The 24,041-nt window shown below is 45.0% G+C and overlaps 1 protein-coding gene and 1 long non-coding RNA gene across 6 annotated transcripts; one reads left to right on the forward strand and one right to left on the reverse strand.

Moving 5' to 3' along the window:
• The first annotated feature begins 6 nt into the window (after positions 1 to 6).
• LOC104912888 lies at positions 7 to 8,244 on the forward strand. 3 transcript variants are annotated; one of them, XR_004161134.1, is made up of 3 exons: positions 7 to 5,662; positions 6,484 to 6,583; positions 7,227 to 8,244. It is a non-coding gene; the product is annotated as an uncharacterized LOC104912888 (long non-coding RNA). The 3 variants fall into 3 exon arrangements; XR_002119101.2 differs by having other exon boundaries at positions 7 to 6,583; positions 7,411 to 8,244; XR_004161133.1 differs by having other exon boundaries at positions 6,484 to 8,244.
• Positions 7,730 to 24,041, reverse strand: CASC4 (cancer susceptibility 4). Of its 3 annotated transcripts, XM_010717640.3 has the most exons (9): positions 23,933 to 24,040; positions 22,964 to 23,066; positions 21,905 to 21,995; positions 20,948 to 21,092; positions 20,051 to 20,131; positions 19,586 to 19,684; positions 18,922 to 19,095; positions 13,550 to 13,717; positions 7,730 to 9,478 (listed from the first exon to the last, which is right to left on the reverse strand). In XM_010717640.3, exons 1-9 carry the CDS (start codon positions 23,955 to 23,957, stop codon positions 9,405 to 9,407), a joined length of 960 nt encoding a protein of 319 aa, XP_010715942.1. In that variant the 5' UTR covers positions 23,958 to 24,040; the 3' UTR covers positions 7,730 to 9,404. The 3 variants fall into 3 exon arrangements, with proteins under 3 accessions (XP_010715942.1, XP_031411239.1, XP_010715944.1); XM_031555379.1 differs by lacking the exon at positions 19,586 to 19,684 and having other exon boundaries at positions 23,933 to 24,041; XM_010717642.2 differs by lacking the exon at positions 13,550 to 13,717.

Raw genomic sequence — 24,041 nt, forward strand, 5'->3', positions numbered from 1 at the left:
TCCTGCGGCGTTCCTGTCGGTTCCGAGCCGCGGCGCTGCGGTCGGAGCCGCGGCTTCGGGACACCCGGGCGGTTCGCCGCGAAGTTCCGTTCCCGCTTTACTTTTTTAATTATCTCGTGTGAGATATTGAGGACGCAGCATCCCGACCGTCCCATCCAGGACAGCAGGGCGGTGCCGGGCTGGCGCTGGGGGGTTACAGCCTGCTGAGCTGCCGGCCTCGCCTCTCCTAATGGCTGTGAGTGCTTTCATCCACAAATCCGTGGTTCTCACATCAGTGCTGTACGACCTTCGGACAGCTGCTCAAACTGTCGCTCGGATGCACATTCTCTCATACAGCCGTGGGCACAAACCTGCTCGGGGTGCTCTTCTTCCTTCTCTGATACCCGTTGACACCCCCACAGGTTTCAGACCTGAGTTGTGTTACAGAAGTCCCGGCTCTCTTGTCACTTATTTATTGGTTTGTTAAACAGAATCACATCAGCTGCTGCGGAGCCAAGAAGTGGTTTAAAATTTTATCACAGAACTCTCGCTTTCCTAGGAGAAGACATGGTAGAACTAATTTTACCTTCGTTTCTCAAGGAAGCGGGGAGTAAAGCAGCAGTGGAAGCAGCGCAGTCATTGTTCAGAACAGGCCTTATTCCTGTAGAGCATTACACGTTAGTAAGCACAGTACTTTGCAGGATCGGCTGTGGGAAAGGTTAGCTTGGAAAGCTGTTAAAACTTAACTAAGACTGCTTGACAGTCCGTTAAGAGGAGCTAGTATGGCAGGGTAACTCTGGGATGTCTCATAGTACAAGCCCAAAAGGACATTCAGTGGTACTCATAAAGTGGGAGTTCTGAAAAACAATAGGTGGCGAGGCTTTTCCAAGCTACGTAATTACAATGAAACTAACTGCCAGAGGAAACCATTCAGCAGCATTCAAAGCGCGCAGATATTTGTAAGAACACAAAAAGCACCTACTGCATTTGCAGCAGAAGCCAAGAAAGCATTTTGAAGATGCTGAAGCACGTGACTTGGTAATCCGTAGGGAATAAGAACCGTGCTTTTCTGTATCCGCTGTGGTCTCGTGCCTGGTTCAGAGCAGGGGCAGGGGGTGCTGTTGGACCAGAAGGGTTGTGAGCTTTGTCACTTGTCGGGTGGGGACACATGAAGTCATACTGCTGAAGTTCAAAGGTCCGCCTGCTGTGACCCGTTCCCACTCACGAAGTGGGAGCGCGCTGCGTGTGCCACGAGGAGCTAAGCGGCGCTGCCTGCTGTGCACACGAGGCACTGGAAGCTCGGAAGGCACACTTGCTTCAGAAAAGGCTCTGTACTGACAATGGCAGGTTCTTCCCTTGACAGTCAATTGCAGGGACTGCCAGACTGAGATATTCTAGGTGCGTGTTTCTTCACTGAGACACTGAAGGAAAAAAATCCGTCGTTGCCAGCCGTGTTGCACGTTGTTGAAGTGTTACCTTCTGTTAATGTTCATTTGAACGGCCGTTCTTCGTGACTTCCTTCCAACTCTTTTTGTTGTTCTCAAGTCTTGCTGGCCCGCTAGCTTTGTGCTCACTGAGAAGGACTTGTTTAGAGTCACTTCCTTGTTTGTCACAGAGGTTCCGTGTGCGTGAGCCCACCTCTTGGGAAGCTGCTCCATACACCTGCCTTTAGGCGCCGTGTTTTTTACAGGGCTAACTTTCATGGGTGTGAGAATAGTTGCTTAAACAAAACAATTCTTGTTTGGGTTAAAGTATTTTAAAATTATCTATTTCTAGTATTTGTTATTGCTCTTGCTTATCTGAAGGGAATACACTTTGTTCAGTAGGTGAACAGCCACGGACTTGACTTACTTGAGGAGCAGCTCGCAGGCTGTGCTTGCTCTGCATGCCCAGACGTCTGCCATGCAATCTGCCTGTCCAGGAGCAGCTACAGACTTACTGTTCTGACTGCTTGCACTTAGCGAGGGAGCCAGAATTCATATGGTGCTGTGCGCCTCTTCAGACACAAAGGCAAGCGTGAATTTAAACCAACTGAAATGTGTGTTTGATTGAGCACAGAACATCTTTGGGGTGTCTACAGCCACGGAACAATCTGCCGGGGATGAAAACACACATCCTTCAGCAGTCGCTCCGATTGCAGGAGGTTGAACTGTGCAGTGTCCATACCGGCCAGCCATCGGTGCTCCGTGGGAAGAGTTTGATTTGGGTGCAGGGTCTGGGAGCGTTCCCGTTTCTGTACTGGCTCAAGTCCTTGCACACGTATCATAACCCTGTTTCTGTGTGTCTGAAAGTCGCAGTGTAAACCAGTAAATAGGTATAGTGCCCCCACTTTTTCTTTAAACCAGTGCTGTACTGGAGAAGCACGGTGTCCTTGGTGCTGCAGTCAGCCAGAAGGCTGTAGCTGTTGCAGAACGCTGCACTGTTTCTGCACGGAGGTACAGGCTGTTGGAAGCACTCAGCCTTACTTCTTCTGCTTGGGAAGGAGTGAAGTTGAGGGTGGCGGTGAGTTCTCCGCATACCACAAGTACACACACACGTGTTTATTCAGGCAAATCCGCCAGAGTCTGAAGTGAGCAGTAAGTGGTTGTGTGTGCAGAGGAGCCGAGGGGTGCCAGCTTTCTGTAGCTGCACCAGAAAGTGGCAGATAAAGAGCTGGCTCCTCTTCCTTGTCTGTATCGGCTTCGCCTCGGGCAGCTCGGACAGCAGAGCACGTGAGGGCTTTGCTTCAGCCTTGTATAGCAGAGTTTTCGGGATTTGATTGCTTGTGCAGGGAGTCTGTTGCAGATATAATTAAACTGAAGCAGAAGTGCATGACAACCTGTATGCAGCCTAGCCAACCCTGTGTGTTTGCCAGGCAAATCGTGCTGCGAAGCACTGAAAACATGTAATCTTCTATTGCAAAGTGCTCGCTTACAAGAGTTCTTTTGTTCTGTAGCCTTGCGTTTTTCACTGTTTATGATTTTGTCTGTATGAAAATGTAAACTCTTACCATTCAATAAAATATGTAACTCATTAGTTACTTAGTGTCCATTTTTGTCTTGTCGCTTCAGTCTGAAAATAACTTAAGCAGAATGCCCTTTGAACTCTGACAGTTCTGAAAAACGTGGTTCTGTTTGTCAGGTGGAAGCCATCGCTTTGGGTTTCCTACTTTTCAAGGAAGTCAGGTTCAACAGCCAGTCTTTGCTTTTGTGGGATCCATGGAGCTTGGAGAAAGCTTTGGGAAAAGCTGCCTACTGAAAATCCATAAATAGAATTGGGTGGTTGGAACTAACTAGAATAAATTCAGTATTTCTTTGACTGTTCACGGTAGGTACTTGGATTTCTCACTTGTTGAAATCATCCGTCAGGCTTGGCAGGAAGGTCTCCGGCTGGCTGTTAATTGTTTTCCTTTGGTTACTTACAGGAGTACCTGGAATTCATGTCAGTGCAGTGGTGAGGCTTTTCCCGCTCTGCAGGACAGACACCACTCTCATTTCATGCTTAACAGATTTGAAAACTGAATTAAATCATCTTAAGAGGAAAGCTTGATCTCTTCTCCACCCTTTTTCGGGCCAGGGGAGGAGAGGAGGAAAGGAAAATAGCCGTGGCAGAGAAGGTGAGCTGGGTCCTGGCGGCTGTTGTTTTCCCTCGTTTCAACATGCTGAATTTCCACCAGCTTCAAATCCCATCTATGTCTCGGAGGTGTGAGAGCACTCATATTTTAAAGGGAAGCACAGATATTTTTTTCTCTGATATTTACCAGAATTGATTTGAGCTGTCTGTAATGGAGTAACAGTTGCCCAAGCTCTGAAAATTCCTATCCTATTTGTATGCTAATATCTCTTCAAGTCAGATTTCTCTTTGGGGCTGGGCATAAAACAAAGTACTGCAATCTCTCACCGAGCAAAAATGACTTAGGAATATGTATTTTCTCAGTTTAACCTTGAGCGAAATATTTTTGGCATCAGAACATTCATTTCCGTGGAGTTGTGAGTGCTTTTAAAATACAGCTTTGTATAATTGGGCTTTTACAGGTTTGGTTATTTATGCAAAGCGGAGAGGTGCTTCGTTCTTTTCTGTCTTTGCATTTGAAATCTTTAGGAAATGGGACAGTTGCAGGGATTTTCTTGGTCCTTGGTCTGCTGTCAGCTCTGCGTGTTCGAGGAACTTCCTCACGTGGCTGTTACACATTAGGTTGTATCTGTACTGTGCTTTGAAGCCGTAAAGTGTTGTTACTCTTAATTAGACTGCTAGAGATCCCTGTACTTAAATATGGATGCAGATAGCTCACAAGCATTCTGTTGTCGTCCCCCTTTTGCACTGGATGCCAGGAGCTGGGCTTTGCATCTCGTCCCTCAAGAAGGGCAGCACTCCAGCATGCTGAGCTCCCAGCCTGCCCGTGTTCGGCTCAGCTCTGCAGCTCCTGCAGTTCTACTGCCGTCTGGAGGCTGGGACAACAGAAGTACTGCAGGCAGTTTTGAACACCAGCTCACCCCCACAACTTCTTGGTTGACATCAGAACTCCTTCAGGCAGTGTGGAAGTGCAGGCATTTCTTACTCCCTTTCTGCCCTGCGACCTGGCAGCCATTGTGGCCATTACTGCCTTGGGCTTTTGAAATGGAGAGAAGAAAGCAGAGAAGGGCTGAATTGTGTGGAGGGCTTCCAGGTAAGTGCTGGAAGCCATTTCTTGTATGCTTGAGACTTTTATAAAACACTCATTTCTATACTTTTGTTTTGTTTTGCTTGTTTCCAAGCTTTACTTTTATAAAAGCTGTTTTAATTCTTATCCCCACTTGGCTGAAGTGCCTGCATTGGATGAGCACAAAGGAGGAGCAGTTCCCTCTGCTACGGGAGTTGGAGCGTAGATCGGGGACTTCGGGTGCTCCATACCCACATGTCCTCTGATGGGAGATGATAAGGAATTTGAGGCAGAGGCACTTTCTCCTCCAAACGCAGTGTCCTCTTCAACTATAAAATGTAAATGTTTTTCACCTTTTAAAATATGGGATGTTTTTAAGAAAAAATGCAACAGTTGTCCACCAGTGTCTCACAAGTTAATATAGGTTGTTCAGATGTAGCCTGGGGCAAAACACAGATTTTTCTCATTGCATCTGAATAAAGCTTTCTCTTTTTCCCTTAGATCTCAAATCAGTAGGAAACCCATTTTTCAATGAATAAACATCTCTTGGTTTGGTGTGTGTTTGCAGGGCTGTGGTAGGTACAGCTGTTACTCTTTATGAACCTGAGTAAGTGGAGAAAAAGGAAGAAACTAATCAAAACTCAGTGTACAAAAACTAGAACAACTGAACTAACTTTTGCTTTCTAGTAGAGTTTCTAGATACAGCCCTGTTCCCACCAGCACGGCCGGGAGCTCAGCGTTGTTGGCACAGTGCTCATCTTCACCACGCCTCCTCACCTCTTAACAGGGACGATGCTGAGCACTCAGCACTGCAAGATGGCAAGGTGAAGCGAAGCACTTGGAAGTATGTATGAAAGAGGGATGCGAGTTTATGAGAAGCTAGGATGAGGTTTGTTGGTCTCGTGAGCTGCTTTTCAGGAGAAGACTCCTTCCATGCACTGCCATGTGGACGAAAAGCTGCTCATACACAAGCCTTAAAAAGAGAACTCGAGGAGCTGCACGCTGCTCTAGCTGTCTGGAAGCACTGCTCAAACAACAAGATCTGGGCTGGGCCATCATTTAAAGGTGCTTTGATTTTTCTTGTAAAGCAGTTCCACCACATGCACCAAATGTTATTTTGAAGTTCAGCTGATGGTTTGAGGGAAGCAGATATTTGAGTAGCGCTCTGAAATATGTCAACATTTTGTGTGCTGCTGTTTCCATGGAAACAGGTACCAGCTCAGAAAAATGGCCTTGGGATTCCAAAACTAGAGGTAAAAAATAAAATCCAGATAGGTTAGTCATTGCTATTGCTGCTCATGAGCTCATGCTGGTGCTGCTAAACGATACGCCACGAACACATGAGGTACAGACATGCACATTGCCAGGTCAGTGATTTACATGTTTTCTAAGCAAGCCTTTGACTGAAGGAACTTTATTAGAAAAACATGCATTAATTGCATTTTTTTCTAGCTTGTTCTCTTCCACATACCTGAAAGCAATCACATTTTCATCACTTCTTTAGGCCTCTACTTGAAAAAAGGTGAAAGAGGTATTGGGTGAGAACAGATGTAAGTTAATTGGCAAACTTTTCTTTTTAACATACAATGGCTCAGGAAACAAAGCTGATCATTTGGAATCTTTAGCAGCACGTAGAAATGAAGCAGGTGCCATTTCTTTGGGCTGTTTGCCTCTGAGGACGTGTGCTTTGGGAAGAGCCGACTTGCAGGTGAGGCAGTTATCCCAGCTGAGCACGGGATCAGTGCAGGACTCACTGCTGGCAGTGTGCAATGGGCACATCTGTATGGAGCTGAGGGCAGAGCGCCCCGGGAATTCTTGGAAAATGAAGACTCCTCTGTTTGGAGTCTTGTGTCTTCAGCTTAGTGACTCAGACATTTGTTTTCTAGCTAGCCATACCTAGATGTCTGTCTTCAATATGAATTGGATGTCCCAAGTCCTCTAGAGCAGTGGCTCCCAGCTGGTGAAAGGAAAGGCACGGAGCAGGAGGTCAGTGCTGCAGGTGTGAAGGAAAGGGGTGGCTCCAGGGAGGGGAGGGGGAGGCACAGCAACAGAAAGCTGCGGCGCTTCGCTGCATCCAGCAGTGGTGCAGTTCAGAAGAGATGGGAAAGGGCAGTAAGGCAGAACTGCAGGCCTGAAGGAGAAAAGGGGATGAGGTGGGGGTACGGGGCTACCTGCTGAGGTGGGGAAGCAGCCACGTGCCTGCATGGGAGGGGAGATGGTGTAGAAAACAGCTGTAATGAAGCCACAAAAAAAAAAAAGAAAACTGCTCTAAAAACATTGGTACTTTCCCAAAAGAACACAGACTTTTTTTCACTCAAGTGGAACTTGTTTGACAGAAATAAAATAAATAGAAATAAAATTCTTTAAACATCAGACCACTTAATAACGAAGGATAGAGTGCCTAGTGACCTAAATCAGATTCCTTAAAAGGATTCCCATGAGGATCAAACCGTGCGTCTGTACGGGCTCCACTTCAGTGAAATACTCTCCCAAAACGCTGGGGTAAAGCAAGCCTACAATTCATGCACACAGTGTGCTGCCCATAATAACAGGTTACTGACCTCAGTGTGTGTGTGGGCACTCACCAAGGGCAGTGTGGTTGTACACTTATCCCTGTACACCTCCACAGTAACCTGTCTGACCAACAGTCTCACGGGCTTCAAGGCTGGAAACGCAGTGCAGGAACAACGTGCAAAGAGCCGGCCAGAGAAGTTTTTGTACAGCACAACACCAGAGAGCCTATAGTGAGGGATTCAAGGAGGATTTTACAGTAGGTACAGTGTTGCCAAGTTATTCTTGTGTATCTGTTACAGTAGCTCAAGAGTTGCTGCCAAGGTTGGTCCCCACATTCACACCAACTACACAGGTACTGCATTTGAAGCTCACCTGTTGCTTAAAAATATCCAAGGGTGTAATTGTCCTGATATGACAAGTAAGTAAATTTGTATGGCTTGCAGTAAGGTCCTCATCTCACTCACTGCCCTGTGAGTTGGCTTTTAGCAAGCAGGTGTAACCACTACTGGTACGGCAGACTGTCCAGCTCCTGTGAAGGCCCACGTTAATCTGATTTTCAGGAGCCACAATCACTGTGATACGGCTGCAGAAGGAAACAAAAGAGCCAGAAGCCTCACAAACTTTAAACAATTTATTAGAACCCATATATGTTGTTTTCATTAGAAGAATCAAGTTAACACCTAATTCAGGGTGAAATTACATTTTAAGACCAAAAAAAAAATGCAGTGCTTAAATAAGGCATTTACTGATAACTGCTATTCTTAGAGTCCTGGTACAGGTTTGTTCTTACTTTGTGGAGTTAGTAGGGATTTAATTCAGAGCAGGCTCAGCGTTTTATTTTGAACTGGAAGGACATCACACCATGCAAAGGGCTGCTCCCCATCTGCCTCTCAGACATACGTAATGAAGAACTCAAGCCTTAAACACCACCACCAGAGGAAAAAAAAAAACCAAACCGTTGGAATGCATCACCAGAATCTGATTTTTTATTTCTTGGATATTTAAGACTCATTAGCAGAATATGCCTGTAGCAAAAATAACGTAGCAAAAAAAATCATGCAACTTTGAAATGTAAAACGTCCACTGAATGGGCATCAAGCAAGACTGTTATTTCAGATTGGAACCTGAATACAGAGAGAGTACAATCACCCATGTCAAAGGTCCTGTAATTTCTCTTCACAGTAGCCCTTTTGGAGAAGCAGGTTGGGTTAATAACCTCATTTTCCACTACTGTAAATCAACTAAATCATTTCCATGAAATACAGAAAGTGCTGAACACATAATACAAAAAGTATCTAACTTACAAACTGGTCTGAGATACAAAAGCAAAGGTGGAAGTGGCAGCTGTTTGGAGAGATCTGTAGCAAAGTATTACATTGTAAATTAACTTGAGTGACTGCAACACAGGATGGAGTCTCTTGGAACAGTACAACTCTGCATACAAGGTATTTAGGGAGGGTAGGGGTTGTTCCTTCCATTCTGGTTCCTGCAACACTGATGTAGATTTCTTCCCTCCCCCATCCCCACACTGAGACGTGCTCTTCTTTAACACGTACACAAAGATTCCCTACAAGCTGTGCTGAATTATTTATATTACCTTTTAAGATAAGCTATTAGTTACACAACTTTTTTCAGGATGTATCAAATTACTGAAACTGCTGTCACTGATCTCCAGCTCTAGCTATGAGTTTTGGTCACTGTACATGAGAATCAAAATGCTGCTTGCTTCTGAGGCCTATGCCACTGTCTTTCCTCACTTACATAAAAGAAGGAGCAGTTTTTTAAGCATTCAGTTTTCACTCTCAAACAATAGCTCACCTGCAAAATACAAAAAACACAGCACTCATGAAAAAGCAGAGTATTTTTGCTCATACAGGTATTACTGTAGAAAAGGAGTCCTCTGGCTGTACATTGTTTCCACAGCGTATTTGTTACATGAGATACAAACTGTACAAGTTCTCCAGTTTACAAAGTTTTCTAATTTGCAGAAACAATTCGGTCCCTATTTATAATATTGGTTTTAAGTGTAAAGATTCTTACAGATAAGGTACAGTCTAAGTAATTGGCTCAATGAAACAACAAAAATGTCATTTTAATACAATTTGCAATAGTACAACTATGTACATATGTACAGAACTGTTTCCTTCTGTTACTTCCCTAACTTGGAGTATGCTTATTTTTAATTATCAGTTTGTTTTAAGGTATGAAACGCCGAAGTAAAAATGGTTCAGTTTTGCAGCACTTCAAGTTCTTCAGCTGAGATCTCATCTACATTTCCCATTTAATTCAAGCCTTAAAGAACACCGTCACCGAAGCGCGGCTTGCTGTAGTCAACGAGGTCGTTCTGTAGATCTCTTTCTTCATCATCTGCAATTGAAATATTCAGACCAATTCTCACGTGATGGTAACAAAAAAAAAGATGAAGCAAGCTTTCCCACGAACACATGCTGACACATCCATGGCTCCAACAGGGCCTTGTCTGGCTCTGGGAAACAGGAAAACAAGGCAGCACAAGGCCCTGCCATGAGGGTCCAGCTGGCAGCACCTGGGGATGTGTCCCCTCTGACAAACTGTGACTGCACACTGCTGAGCATCTCTGGCTGCATTTCAGACATCTAGTGTCTTGAGAGACTGCACAGCTACTGTAACTGAGAATGTTCCTTTATAGGTTTGAAACTCTCCCACTAAAAGCCAACTAGAAAGTCTCTGTAACTTTGGAAGGTTACATCAGCACGGGTTACAAGTTGGCAGAGTTGAAACACTGCAGGGTTTTACCAGAGGTTGGGAACCATGCAGGACTGGCGCAGAGAAGTCCTTGTGACCCTCCTCCTCTGAATAAACTGCAGGAGAGTAAGGTGATGCTCTTCCAACTTACATCTTAGGCTTGAAAAATGATACTCTGAATTGCCTGTGCTATCAGCATTGTTACAGACTGCTATCCCGCATATTAGACTCAAGTATAAAACTTGAAGGACTCTTAAAAGCACAAAAAGCAGCGCTCAACCTTCCCACACTCCTTATCGATAGAAATCTGCATTCTCTCTCAGCCTTGCAAGGAATCAGCAATGCATTCTTCACCTGCACTCTTCACAGCCGAAACACAAGCATCCAGTCGGGCTACTGAGCGATAAATAAATAGCTCACCCATCGAAACATGGGGTTGTTCTGCAGCTCAGCCAGGAAGCAGAGTGCAGCAGAGGGCAGCAGGGCAGTGCATGCAGAGCAGCCTGCAGCTGATGCAAAGCGCCGCTCTGGGAGCGCCTCAGCTCTGCTGCTGTGCAGTGTGGCTGCTGCTTCAGGCCTGGCTGGCAGAGCGAGTGAAGACGTTCCACCCCGCAGATCCCCGGCGAGCGCCTCTCCCTGCCGCTCTCCTGCTTCTCGACTCCTATTCCTGGTGCTGGGAGGCTCATGAAAAATCATAAAAACAAACGCTCTGAACTTACTCATCCTCACTATATCCATTTACTGGAGTGCACCAAAAAAGTAAAATCAAGGAAAATATATTTTAAACCATCTCTTGCAAGAACCATTGAGGCACGTAATTCCGGCTGCCACAATTGAGATGGCTCCTGCGCGGTCCCACAAGAAAAGAGGTCCTGAAAGTCCAGTGTTTTAACAGGAAGCTTTTGCTGCATTGCAAAGCTCACGGTGTCCCTTACACTCACGTGAATGACGCCAGTTGACAGGAACAGGAAGCAGAGTTCAGGTGACTGCCATCAGCTGTCCCCCCACAAGTTTACTAAGCCTCTTGCTTGACGATAACCCATTTGAAGCTCTCAAACATTCACAAGTTTATTTATCAGCCTGCAAGTGAGGCAGGTACACTCTGCCAGCCTACTGCCACTGGCACAGGCTTGTTTATCTACATGACACACGCTGTCGTTTGGTAGAAACCACTAATAAGAAAGCATGTGATATCACCTGATTGGTAAAAGCCGCCACCACCCAGCCACCACAAAACAACACCGGCTGGTGTAAAGCCAACAGCAGACGTTTCACTTTGCGTTTCAAACAGGTGAACTGAAAGAAGAAATGCCAGGTTGGATGCTGACGTTCACAGGAGTGCATCTCCCAAGTTTCCTTATCTTTTCCTTATGTTTCCTTATATTTTCCTATATTTCCTCAAATTTTCCTTATATTTCAGTGTAAGGCCCACACAATTTTAGTGGTAACAGGAAAACACATTTAACCAAACTGCTTTGTTTACACATACCAGATGCTTTGTTCCAGCCTAATGCAGAACCATGTGATGTTTTCCTAATAGTTTTGAGGCAGAAATTCAGTGCGTTTCTCTTTTTTTAACCTCTAAACAATTATAACAACTCCCCCTCCAAAATCCCACAATTCCACCTTCTCTTCCCCTGCTAGTAAATTAAGTACAAAAACTAAAGCAGACACTTCTAAAACGCTGCTTCTAGCAGTACCACTCTGCACACAGAACCAGCCAACAACTTAACAGGAGACAAGGCAACAAATGGTTTGGAAAACGAAGGCAGAGGTTGTAACGTGCTGCTTGGACTGTTCTGCAGGAGAACCTTCCCAAGGTCACCCTTCAGCCTTCACTGCATGGCACGAAATCTCACACCTGTGCAGATGTAAAGAGATTGGGCCGAAGTCCAAAGCGAAAGCCACCGCAGCACTGAGCTGAGAGGTGTCACATCAGCACGTGAAAGCTGTACTCAGCAAGCTACGCAACCACAGCCTCTGGTTTCTCACAGTTCTCCAGCACTCACTCCCATGTCGTGCCCATCGCTGCATAAGCTGCTGGCAGCACGCCATTCAAGGCACCTGTACTAGTTAAGAGCTGACGGGATATTGCTTCTGGCTACCTCAAGCCACTGGTTTTCCTGCAGAGCCACCACAGCATTTGGTAAGCAGGCAGTTGTGCGCTGGGGGCACAGTGCAGTGTATGCAGGGACTGCAGGGCTGCTCTGCTGCCTCACCGTGCTGCTGGGGACCCTCTGCCCAGCACAGAGGCAGAGGCTGCAGGCGAAGGCTGCCTGCAGGCTGAGCCACACGAACGGCACAGGGCAGCAGTGGGACTCACTCATGTCAAGAATCACTCTTTGAATCCAGGTAAGGAAGTGATGCAGAGAGCAGCCAGGCATCACCCACTGCATATGAGGGAGAACTGAACTAAATAGCAACCAAAACTCAACTCCATCCACACTACTGCTTGGATTTGCAGAGTGCAGAGCAGACGTGCACCACACTGTGCTTTCCTTTGCTCTACAAAACCACGGCCATGAGAAACCAGCTTCCTATTCCACAGTGCAGTGCACATCAGTAGAAGAGGCCATATGGACTATTTACATTCATTTGGAAGCTGGCCTTAACAATCCGTTCTGAACCTCCTAAGAACACACCCAGAGCAATGGACATTTGTAATCCAGAGCAACTGAAGTCCCCTGCTACAGATCTGAATGGAAGTGTAGCAGACAGCCCACGTCACCTGGAGCAGCAGCACTTCTCATTTTCATCAGTAAGCAAATTAATTGTCCAGGGTTCTGATCCGTACCTGTTCATGTGTTTCAAACTACCAGCACAGCCACTAAACACACTGCGTACAGCAGCGCATGCTAACAGAAATCAGTTGCATTTTATCAGCTTTTCCTTTTCCTAGGCTTGGATAACAATAAAATGATTGACAACCCACCAGTTAAAAAACCTGCATTACAAGGATCAAAATCAGGGTGCACACAGAACTTGAAGAGTCACAGCCCTCCCATCCCCTGCACTCCCCCTTTATTTCCCATCATTTCCTTAATTGGAAATTCTGTAAATGTTTAAGCAGACATTTCCAACCTTTAGACATGCAAGCCCTTCACAAGACATTACCAAACAACTACATGGAGAATGGCAGACAACGTGGCAGAAGCACAGCAGACAACGGAGGGGTGACACAGTGAGACACATGCATGGGGGAACATGCAGGGATGGGTGTTAGGCTGAGTTCTGAAGTTTGGTTAACAAGGAGAACCAAAGTCTGTTGAATCTGTGTACAGTGCACAAAAAGTTACACTTGGAATCGATATCTGGGACTTCGTCGTGTACCACCTCAGTGCAGGTGTGACCAAGTCAGCAGGAGTCAAAAACTACTAATGCAGTTGTAAGCAGAGAAGCGTAATGCCAAAGACTGCGTCCCCAGCCAGCTGCACACCACGTTTGTGTTTAGCAAACATTTCTAAAATTTGAAACATCTTGATTTTCCTAGCAGGAGTTGTGCAAAATTGAAATGAGCGACGGGAATATTCTGAGAACTGCTGTAACACTGCTTTCAAGTGGAAAGCGAGCTGAATTTTAAAGATTGCCTAAAGCTTATTTATTCCGTATTATAAATTGCAGATCAGCCAAAATTAATGAGGCTTTACACAAATTCAACAAGAAAACTCAGTGTGGATTTCATTACAATGGGATGGAGATAAGGCCCAAGCTCACCTTGGACGTCTTCTTCTCCACCATCACCATCCTCTTCCTCATTGTAAGCCAGCTCAGCCTGTTTGTCTGCCTCGTACTCACCCACGTTACCATCATCCCCATTATAATCTGCCAGTTTAGAACCCTGCTGCGGATCAACAGGGGATTCATTCTCATCAAAGAATCGGCCTGCGAAGTAGGCAAAGGATTAAGTCAGAAGCAGAGAGGAAAGAAACAGGAAGATTCTAAATGAAAGCAGCCTGCAGGTTAGGATATTCAGGTTTCTGTAGCAGCTTTGACTGAAGGAAAAAGGGAGTAGAAGGGAGAGTGCGTGGGCAGGAGGGACAACAGTGCTGCTTAGGAACACCTCCACGGAGATGGGATGTCCTTGATGGCTCTGAACTGGGCTTTGAGATCTGCCTGCTGTGGGCTTCGCTTTGTAGAAAAGAGCAGGGGGAAGCACCCAAACAGAAAGCTCCACTGCCGGTTGTCTGCAAGCACGCCACTACAAACGTGCTCTGCTTTTATAAAATGCTGAAGAGCACAGAGTGAAAGTTTTTGTACCGACATTTTCCTGAACCAAAAAAATGGAGCAAAACATTGCTGACTTTGTACATGGCAACGAAGTTTACATGGATACCATGCTGTCAAGGGTACCAATCTCACAAAGATCTGCCTTGCACTCTACACTGAGTTTTTCAAACCACCCAACTGGTCTGGGTAGCACCAGGTAACGTTCCAACTGCAGTATTTTTGTCTCACAGCAAAGAATTAAGAACTGCTCCACACAAACAATTGTTCCAACAACAAACTAGAAAAATAATTAGCTGCAACTGTAAAACGACTACAGACGAGCACACAGTGAAAGATTCCTGGTGTGACATCAAGTTCAGACCTGGTGTGTAACGAGTACAAAGGAGAGACAGTCAAGACCACAGAATTCAGCCTGCTTGTCCGTGGCTTAGAGAAAGCAGCACTAACCAAGGGCACAGGTCTGGAGACTGTGCATAAATGGAGAACGGGATCAAAGTGCAGTGCAATCATTACAGACTGGAAACAAACCAAGAAAAAGGCCTGCCAAGGCAGATGGTAAGTGATCCATGTTGGAAACAATTAAACACAGAAGGAAAACCGAAGATATGATTTCAACATTAGGATTAAAAAAAGAGTTTGGGTCACAATGGACAGATGTGAAAATGAATTTTTCTCTTAAAACAGTGAAAAGTGGTATGTGGCAGTATATAAAATCCAGAGCAGAAACAGTAACAGTGTTTGAAAAGCAGAAGGATGACAGTAAGTGCCCCTCGCTTGTACAGAAACTGGTGCCTATGTTCTGTTTGTACTCTCTATTCATCTCTGTAATTCACTAATCCTTCTGAATGTTGTCTTTATTTTTGGACACTGCCTTCTACAAAAACAGCTGTACAATTTGCACATTAAGTATAAGGTCAGGTATGAGAAAAACCGAGTGTGACCAACTCACAGAAAAAAACAGGGCTGCGGATGTGCAGAAATGCTACGACAAGTGTAAGCTGACAGAAGGAAAGGTTAAAACATCAGGAAGGCCTCAGGAAACCCAGCACCCCACCGACTGCGTGTGCAGAGCCAGGGATGGAGGCAGCAGGCGACTCCCTGCCCAGCACCAGGAGGGCATCAGCTCTGACACAAGGCACTCACACGCTCCTGGGGCACCGAGAGCTGGGCCAGCAGAACAGGAGCAGCACGGCACCAGCTGCCTTCTGAACCAGACACGGGCAGCAGCACCGCCTGGAATCTGGCCCAGCAGCACCTGCTGATGTCGTCGGCTGCCGCTCAGCTCACTGCAGACGTGAGCTGGTGTCTGTAACACAGGCATTACAAGGGCTGTCCGAGTGAGCGGAACGTTGCCACAAAGCAGGAGAGGCAAGTGACAGCAAGGGGATGTGCCATAAGGATGCAGTGGATGCTGAAGGCCATAGGAGTGCTTGGCAAAAGGAGTTCAGATAATAGTTGGGTATTGCTAACCTGGACCCTTATGCAGCCCTTGGAGCAGCTGTCTGATGCTCACACTAAGGCACCTTACAGACAGCTTCACACAGCAGCACACATTGCAGCTCTGCTGCACTCCCACTTCCCACCCCCAGGCACCAGGCATGAGCACAGTGTGCCTGCTGCACTTCTGTCAGCCTCTGCCTCTTTTGAAACCACACAGCTGCAATGTTGGCACCTCCATACCTCGTACCAAAGTTAATTTTTTAAATCCTCTTTAAGTCTGTGCTAATAAAATGAAAAAAGAAAGCATATTTTGGAAGAAGCTTCACAATTCTGAGCTGGGCAGATATGACAGCCCAACCAACAAGAGGATGCTTGTGTGCATCGGGTCATGGGATGAGACAAGATGGGCTGTGCCCAGAAACCAAACCCCAGCCAGGCAATCGTCTGCACTGAGAGATGCATGCTGGAGCTGCTCTCCTCTAGGCCAGAAGGCCTAATTTAGCACCGGTGGATCTTTCAAAATGGCCACTGCTGATCAATTAGGAAACAAATCTTATAGAAATAACTAATGCAGGATTCTAGATGTGAAAGAAATCCTCTTCCTCACTGCATCATTATGATGCAAGCTATCACATGGAAGGGAGAGGGAAGATGAAGTGCAAAGGCTGATCAGTGCTTACTGACTCTCCAGTACCCACAGCCTTCAGGGGCCATTTCCATCACTGCTCCTGCCCCCATGCAGTTAATCCGTTCCCAGGGCAGACAGCCAATCCATTTTAAAAAGTCAAGAACTGAAACACGAGGCTGTGTCAGTTCTGATGTAGCTGCTCACACAACGCAGGTTCTGCAAGAAGCTCCTTTGACAAACTAAACAGTCTTGGACATCTCAGGATACGTGAAGTGGAAAAAGAACAGAGCAAACCGCACACTGATTTTGAGTTACACTATTTACTGAATTAATGTAACTCACTGTATTACTTGAATAGCCTCACTGCACCAGAAAGAGCCACGAGAGGTATTAAAGTAACTGAAGCCTGTGCTCGTTGTCATCTGTTTCCAGGAGCACAACAGATGTCTGTCCCCATCCATTCCACCCTGCTCTTTGTAGATCTTTTTCCCTCCTCATATTTTAATCCCCACCCAATTCCTTCTGCCTTCACCTTTCTAAACTTTGTCATTTAAAGCCACAGGAAGGCCTCACAAGCACTAGACAAAGCAGAGAACATACTCCATCTCTGCCTCCTACCTACCTCTCCTTCCACGTGACATTCTTGCTAACGCACTCTAGCACAAAACATTTTCAGTGACTGCTGAGTGTATCGTTTTCTACTGAGCTGCTCATTCTCTGTTTGTTACTCTGTCCTGTGCACCTGGCTTTCCATTCTTAATTGCAAACTACTTTCACGTTTTACAAACTTCCACACTGCTGAAAGCACATCTCTTACATCCTGTTTATCAGCCAGCACCACATGGCAACAGTGCTGAGGAAAGACACACCTCTGTGAACCTGGTGGTTGTTTTTTTTTCAGACTGCTACCTGTGTCTGGTATAAAGTTGTGTACACATTAATTAGCAATTTATTCCTGACCAGGTCTCCATTAGTTTGTCTGCAATTAAGTCCCATCCTGCTTTTGCTCCTCTGAATATACAGTTATCACTGACATAATTTGTTCTTGAAAAATCCACGTAAAGCACTTTATTCTATTCAGACTGATTGAGAATTTGTTCATTTTTCATTCTGGATATCAAAGCTACACTGCCAGAACTCCTCAAATCCTCCTTCCTTTCACTTTTTAGACATACCTTCTTGCATTTCTCAAAGCTGTTAAAGGCTCAGAAACGACTCCAGATAGCTTCCCAAACCTTTCGGATAAGGTTTTGCACCATCTATGGGCTGTAGCATCTGACCTCGTGGAGACTACAGGGGGGTGGGGGAGAAGGAGAGCACACACTGACTGCCCCACACCTGGACACCTGTGTGCCATTATACCCCAACATCTATCAGCTCACAAATCTGACTACAAGCTCACAGGCCCTATTACAATTGAACCTGATTCACAATAGCACCCCAAAAATACTCTATTTATTTCTGTACACGTTATTTTCAACTTCCTTTTAATGTTCTTCAAGGACCATTCAACGATTGCTAGAAGCTAAGGATTTTCCTGCCAATTCTCCACGTTAGAGAAGTGCCAGACAAGTCTGGACCTTGGAAAGAAATTGCCACAACCGTAACAAAGCAAACTTCCTGCGCCAACCCTTACATGACAAAAAATGCCTTCATAGCTTCATGATTCCAAGGGCCATTTGTGCTTCCAGAAGGCTTTTCATCGATCACTTAAACCAGTTCATGATCCTGATTCAACAAAACCACTGCTGCTCACCCAGCCCACAGAACTAACAGCGTTTAACTGGCAGAAGGCTCCAGAAACCTTCCTTACTGCTTCTCAGACTCAGAAGAGGGTTGTTAGTTCAAATATAATGCTTTGCCATCTCAGATTCTGATCACAGAAACCAAAGCCTAAAGGAAAGCTGCTTCACCTCTGAGTGAAAACAAATTCAAAGCTGAGTTTATAATACGCACGTAATTCAAAACCCACACCTTACTTAGGTAAAAACAGAGAAGAAACGTTTTAGCAATACGTTTGATTTTCCTTGAATCGTGCCTTTGTCACCCAAATGCTGAACAGCTGGAATGACTTTCTGAAAACAACTGGTGAAGGTAAGCCTCGTCAGTGTACCTACAGCACATACAGGAGCACAGTACAACGTACAGCTCAGAGCTCACAGCATTACCTGCAAGGTGGAGATGCATTTCAGAATCAGCAGTGCAGAGACAACCACGGGCACATCTGCAAACTCTTACCTGCTGTCCACCCACTAAGCTTCGTCAGCATTACTACCATCACACACAGTAAGCAAATGTATGATTTGCTCCTGTCTGAAGCCTTCTTTCTTTGGCAGCATCACTGCAGAGAGGGGTTCTGGAGCACACACTTTGTGCCAGTGCTCATACATACAACATCAAAGCTCCCTGTGTAAGAGCTGAATTGTAATGAGTTTGTCTTAAACTTGTATGTAAGTCAAGCAACACAACATGAATATAAGTCACCTATCGTGCACTGAGCAAAAGTCTTAACTCATTTAAAACGCAGTACCTCCCTGAAACATTTTGAGTGCCTATAAGCAAATAATTTTCACATGCTGACTGACTACATATGAGAGATGACACGTTCAGGTGTGGCTTTTCTTGCTTGTTTGGTTTTAAAGACACAATAACGTTACATTTTCTTTCAGGCTTACTCTCCAGAAGATCACCTGCTGTAATGGTTCCTATTTTCCAAATAAGCAGCATTAGAACAGATGAAAACAAAACAATTCTCCTACTATATGGACATATATGGCATTCACCAACTTACTTTGCTTCAGCTTTTGCAAGTCGACAGCTCTGCTTTTTTGAAGATCTATATGGTCTGCTTCAATTTTGTTTTCATTCTGACTTTCCATATTTTCACCAAAATTTAAGTGCTGAAGAGAATTTGGAGGTACCTCTTTCGCAATATCAGCATTTCCATCATTGTCACTATGCAAACCTACAGAAAAAGGAGTGTGTTCAGTGCTTACATGGTTCCAAACAAAGCTTTTAATGCTACCATAAAAAATAATCATGTTTTAATAAATAATCAACTCCTGATGATTTGCTGCAACCCCAACTAGTGCCCACACAGAGGATTACTAATTTCTATTACGCTCTCCTGTCCAGTGGAGAAATCTTCAAGCATTTCTCTTTGAAACTTCCAGTTGTCAAATTTGGCTGAAGTTGACCAAAAGGCTCAGAAATGATTGGGTGCAAGAGGGAGCATGAAGAGATCACGTAAGCAGCAACCTCAGTGCCTGAGGAGCCCACACTAAGAACACATCCAGTCTCGGATCCAGCAGCAATCACTTTTTCTTTTCTTTGTAATAGCACCAAATGAAGAGAGTGCTGGCCACCTGCACCAAGTATCCACGATAAAATAGCAGATATTAATTGGGAAGTTTGGCACAAAAGATTGGCACATCATCTGCCAGTCAGAGTTTTACCTGGTGCCAGATTTGGAGCGTGGGGCTGTTCAGTTGGAGGGTTTAAAACAGACTGATGATTATCGCTTCTGGGAGCTGAAATAAGTGGCTTCTTTATAGCTAGAACAAAATACATTGACAAAAGCCTTAATGTGAAACCAACAATATAACAACTCCTCTTCCTCTGACAATCCTGTAAACACTTTGTTTTCAAATCCTGGATGAAAATATGAAATACAGAACTGCTGGCCAAAAAAAAACAAACCAAAAAACCAACCAAATTTCTGGAAGCACTGAGGTGCTCGGTTTTGAGGATTCAAAGCTACAACAAACAGTAGAAATCTTCACATTTTATATTTCAGCTGAACGTTACTAGCACAGACAGATTTTAAAACTTTGTGTTCATTATGAAACACGCAGTATTCACATGGAATGCAAATAACATCAAAAATCCTAACGTGAGAGTATTAGAATATTTCTCCTAACCAGTGGGAGTATCTTCAGCTTTAGCAGGGTCATTGTCTTCTATTTCAGGCATGCCTGCATCTCCTCCTGGTTTGACTTTCTCTGCAAGACAAAAATAGGGTGTTCTACCTTATTAATCATTAAGACTGCTTCCCTCTTGTGGAGGCCTCTAAGACCAGAAGAAAAGTCCATCATCCACAGAAAATGTCCCACACTGACAATCCAACTACAAGATTCCCATATTGCTCCATCCAAGTCCTGAAGGCTGCTCCGGAGCACTGATCCCAAAGTCAGTCCAAGCAATCCTCAGAAAAGGATGGGAAACGGATGCACTGCTCTTGGTAGCAGAGTGGGAAAAGCTTGCTTCAAGAAACTGGCTGAAAAGACACCGAACTGATACAAAAAGGTGCAGGTTCAGCAGCAGAAGTAGAAGCAAGGAGAACCCAAACACCTTTTAGAGGGGCCTGGAGGCAGGAAACAATTGCAAATTACTCACTGAGAGCTTCCTGCATAGCTCCTGATAATCAAAGGCTCCCACTGTTCCTGTGAGTCTCTCAGCTAGAGACTTCTCGCTGAGATTCCGATGCTCCTCGTCTCCTCTGGGCAGAACCCAGCCCTGCAGCAACACCCCCCCCCAGCTCACCACAAGACATTTCATGGTGAGCGGAGTGGCAATCCCCAGTCGACAACCGGCCACGTGAGGAAGGAGATGCCAAACAAATGATAAAGATGAACACAAAATTGTGCAAGAAACTGCTTTCACAGAAAGGCCCAGAGAAAGGACATGACAATCTCTGGATACCTCTGAACTCTGAGCACAGCGACGTACAACTCACTGCCCTGCTGCAGAGAAACACGCGACTCTGTACAGTACTGAGGGCCCACTACACACCAGGAATGACCAACAGAGGGAAATACCTTTGCCATTTACACCACGATCTGAAGGCAGCTCATTATTTTCTGCATTTTTAACTTCCATCTCTGGAACAGTCTTAGACACTGCCTGGTCATCACCATTGGGATTTATCTCAGCATCTTTAATGGACTGAATTCTCTGTGTTGCCTGTTAGAACAAATTAATTAGAACAGTTATTAAGCACAGCTATGAAAATTAAAAACAAACAAGCAAAAGCACCATAAAGTTGTGATTTGGTTTGTCCAGAGCAAATCTTATCTATGAATCAGATGTTCACCAAAGCAAAAAACAGCAGAAGTCCTCTATATATGAACTTCAGTCCCGAGAGCTGGAGCTGTGCTTCTGGGCACATAACAGAATGTAAAGCACTGTGGCAAACATACAGCAGCCAAACCGTTCATAACTTGTGAATAACACCTGAGCTATTCAAAGGAATGGCAAGAAAACCATTACCATTCCACAACACGTTAGTTTTAACTGACATGGAGCAAGCAGAGAACCTTGGAAAGCTATTTTCATAGGTTCTACATAAGCCAGCATTCTGTCTCTAGCAGGCACCTACCTCATGCAATTCACAAATAAACAGAAGTGTATGGGCACACAGAAAAAACTACCATGGTAAGAAAGAGTTAAGGCCAACTCAGCTCTTAAATACATCACAAAGTGGTAAAGACACCACTGGCCTTACACCTAAGGTCACAGACTTAAAAGCAATTCTAAACTTCAAGATCTGACTGAAATCTACTGAAAGCAGACCAAAGAATGAAGCCTGATCTTCAAGGCTTAGTTCAATGACTGAGCAAACAGGCAGATGGTCTTACACTGACATCCAGCCCAGCACAGCATTTAATCAGATCGCAGAGGAGAAATGTGCAAGCCCTCCATATATCTGAACTGCTGAGTCAACAACCAAAGGACTTCAGGTTCTCCTACTTCAAAGAAATGTAACTCTGCATCACCTTTTGTTCCCGAACAATCTGGTCCATTAATTTCTTCATGTTTTCTTCATGTTGCATTCTCATTTCCTTGATCTGCTGCCCACACTGCAGACTTAATTAGAAATACACGATCAGCCATATTTCATTTGTTGGATTTGTTACATCCGCTCTCCCATAAATACAACAGGGACAAAAAAAATGAAGTGGCATAAAAAGCAAAACCTGAGCTATAAGCAGAACAGTCTGTCCAAAACCCTTTGTCCTGGAATGAGATGCATGTGGAATGAAAAGTGTGGAACTGGAAAAACAAGGACAAAGCACAAAGACAGTAAAATAACAGAAATGCCTCAAATGTATCTCCTCAAAAACCTGGAGACAACTGAAAATCCAAGCTTCCCAGTTAATCTGTCATCAGCACGTATTTGTTCCACTTGGAAAGCAATGAACCTCCTGTGGCTGTCAGCACAGAAGCAGCACAACCAGGCCTATGGGTTACTGTTACCAACCCAAACAACATCCATGAAGGACATGGCTGAGTCTCCCACTCTCTCTAACATGGCACACAGATCCACACAAGCCAATGCGATTCCCATCTCCCACAGACAGGATATCTGCTTTTCCACGACAGTTTGAGCATTTCTCAGTGTTAATCTCTCCTATTCCTTAGGCTTCAGAAGTCCCAGTTCTCCCCACTGCTCTACCATACTTGAAAGCTCAGTTACACACAGTGTTTTAACTTCAGCTTGATGTATTTCTCCGTTAGGAAGACAGCACTCTGACTATTCCAGTGGCTTACAGAACTTTGTTCACTGAACTCTTCTACACACTTGTTAACTCAGATCTCAGCATTATAAACACTGAACAATTCAAATAAACCAGATTTTGCATAGGATATATATCTCACTTTTATATCAGAATAATGGCTAGATGTTTGATTTTAATGCTTTAAGGTAAAGTTGCACCATCAAATGGGTACCCTCAGCTCGAGGACTACATCTACAACTCACCTGTGTCTTTTAACGAAGGCAGACTTCTATCACACACACACGAAGGACAGTTCTGACACTCCAGCAGACATACCTGTCATACTCCAGCCTCCTCATGAGGTAAGTGTTGTTCTTCTTGTACTCATGAAGCTGATCTTCCTGGCGGATGAATTCCTGACGTAATTCTGCCAGTTGTTCTGGGCCAAAGAGCAAAAGTCAGTATTAACATACAATTAGAACATAAAATGCCCCACGGCAGATACAACACTTCCATTGCTGTGAGAGTTTAAAAGTTGCTCAAGTTTTGTCATCTCTTCCACATATAAAGATTCTTTATCTTGAAAAAGATGCTAACTTACTTCAGTATGCCAAACATCACTACAAATGTAGAGCAACTCTTCTACTACTACAGAACCAATGCTAAAAAAGCCTGAATTGTCCTTTACCTCTCCGTTCAGAAGTGGCACGCAGTGCTACCTCACCTGTCTGGGAAACCTCCCCAGTTTCCTAAAAAGAATCTGTTACTCTGAGTAACACAGGAGCACCGTTAAGTTACCCTTCTTCAGCAACAACGGTACAAAGGAACTATCTTCACACTGCTCAAAAAAACCCTGATACAATTGTTCTAATGGTTTTTCTCCTGCTTCTCAGGACACAGATAACCACTGAAACCGCCCACGACATTAACAGCAACCATCCAGACAGGCACAAAGGCCAATATGCTGTTTGCAGGCCGCACAAACTTGGGCGTTAGCCGGCCCAGATCTGCCCCAGGCCACCGCACGTTTCCAACACCTGCAAGGACGGCCCTGCAGGACCCCAGCACTGCCGGTCCAGCCGTACCGAACTGGTCGTGAAAACAAGTGCGGCATCTTGGAAGCAAGCAGTGCCAGAGCGGAGCCTTGCTGCAGACAGGAGCGCCAAGGCTGTGGGCACCAGCCCTGCGCTGAGATGCAGAGCACGCATCCAACAAGCACTGCCACGCATCAGCTTCTGCAGCACACCCAGCACTTCCATTCCACAAACACTCTGCAGCACCTGGGCAGTGCTGTGAATTCCTTACCCTTCAATCGATGTATGTCTGCCATCTGATACGATATGTTGTTCTGCAGCTTCACCTGAAAGGCAGAAACGTTCCGTCACTGCACGCAGTCTTCAGCAGAACAGAGAGG

The sequence above is a fragment of the Meleagris gallopavo genome, chromosome 12 (assembly GCF_000146605.3).
Source record: "Meleagris gallopavo isolate NT-WF06-2002-E0010 breed Aviagen turkey brand Nicholas breeding stock chromosome 12, Turkey_5.1, whole genome shotgun sequence".
Classification (NCBI taxonomy): Eukaryota; Metazoa; Chordata; class Aves; order Galliformes; family Phasianidae; genus Meleagris; species Meleagris gallopavo.

Bases quoted from the DNA above. Each gene is read 5' to 3' on its own strand.
- CASC4 (XM_010717640.3), bottom strand. From the start codon at position 23,957: ATGGCAGACATACATCGATTGAAGG. The intron at 21,996-22,963 runs GTATGTCTGCTG...TTTCTAATTAAG, and splicing joins AGGAGGCTGGAGTATGACAG to TCTGCAGTGTGGGCAGCAGA. The intron at 20,132-20,947 runs GTATTTCCCTCT...TTTGTCTTGCAG, and splicing joins TCGTGGTGTAAATGGCAAAG to AGAAAGTCAAACCAGGAGGA.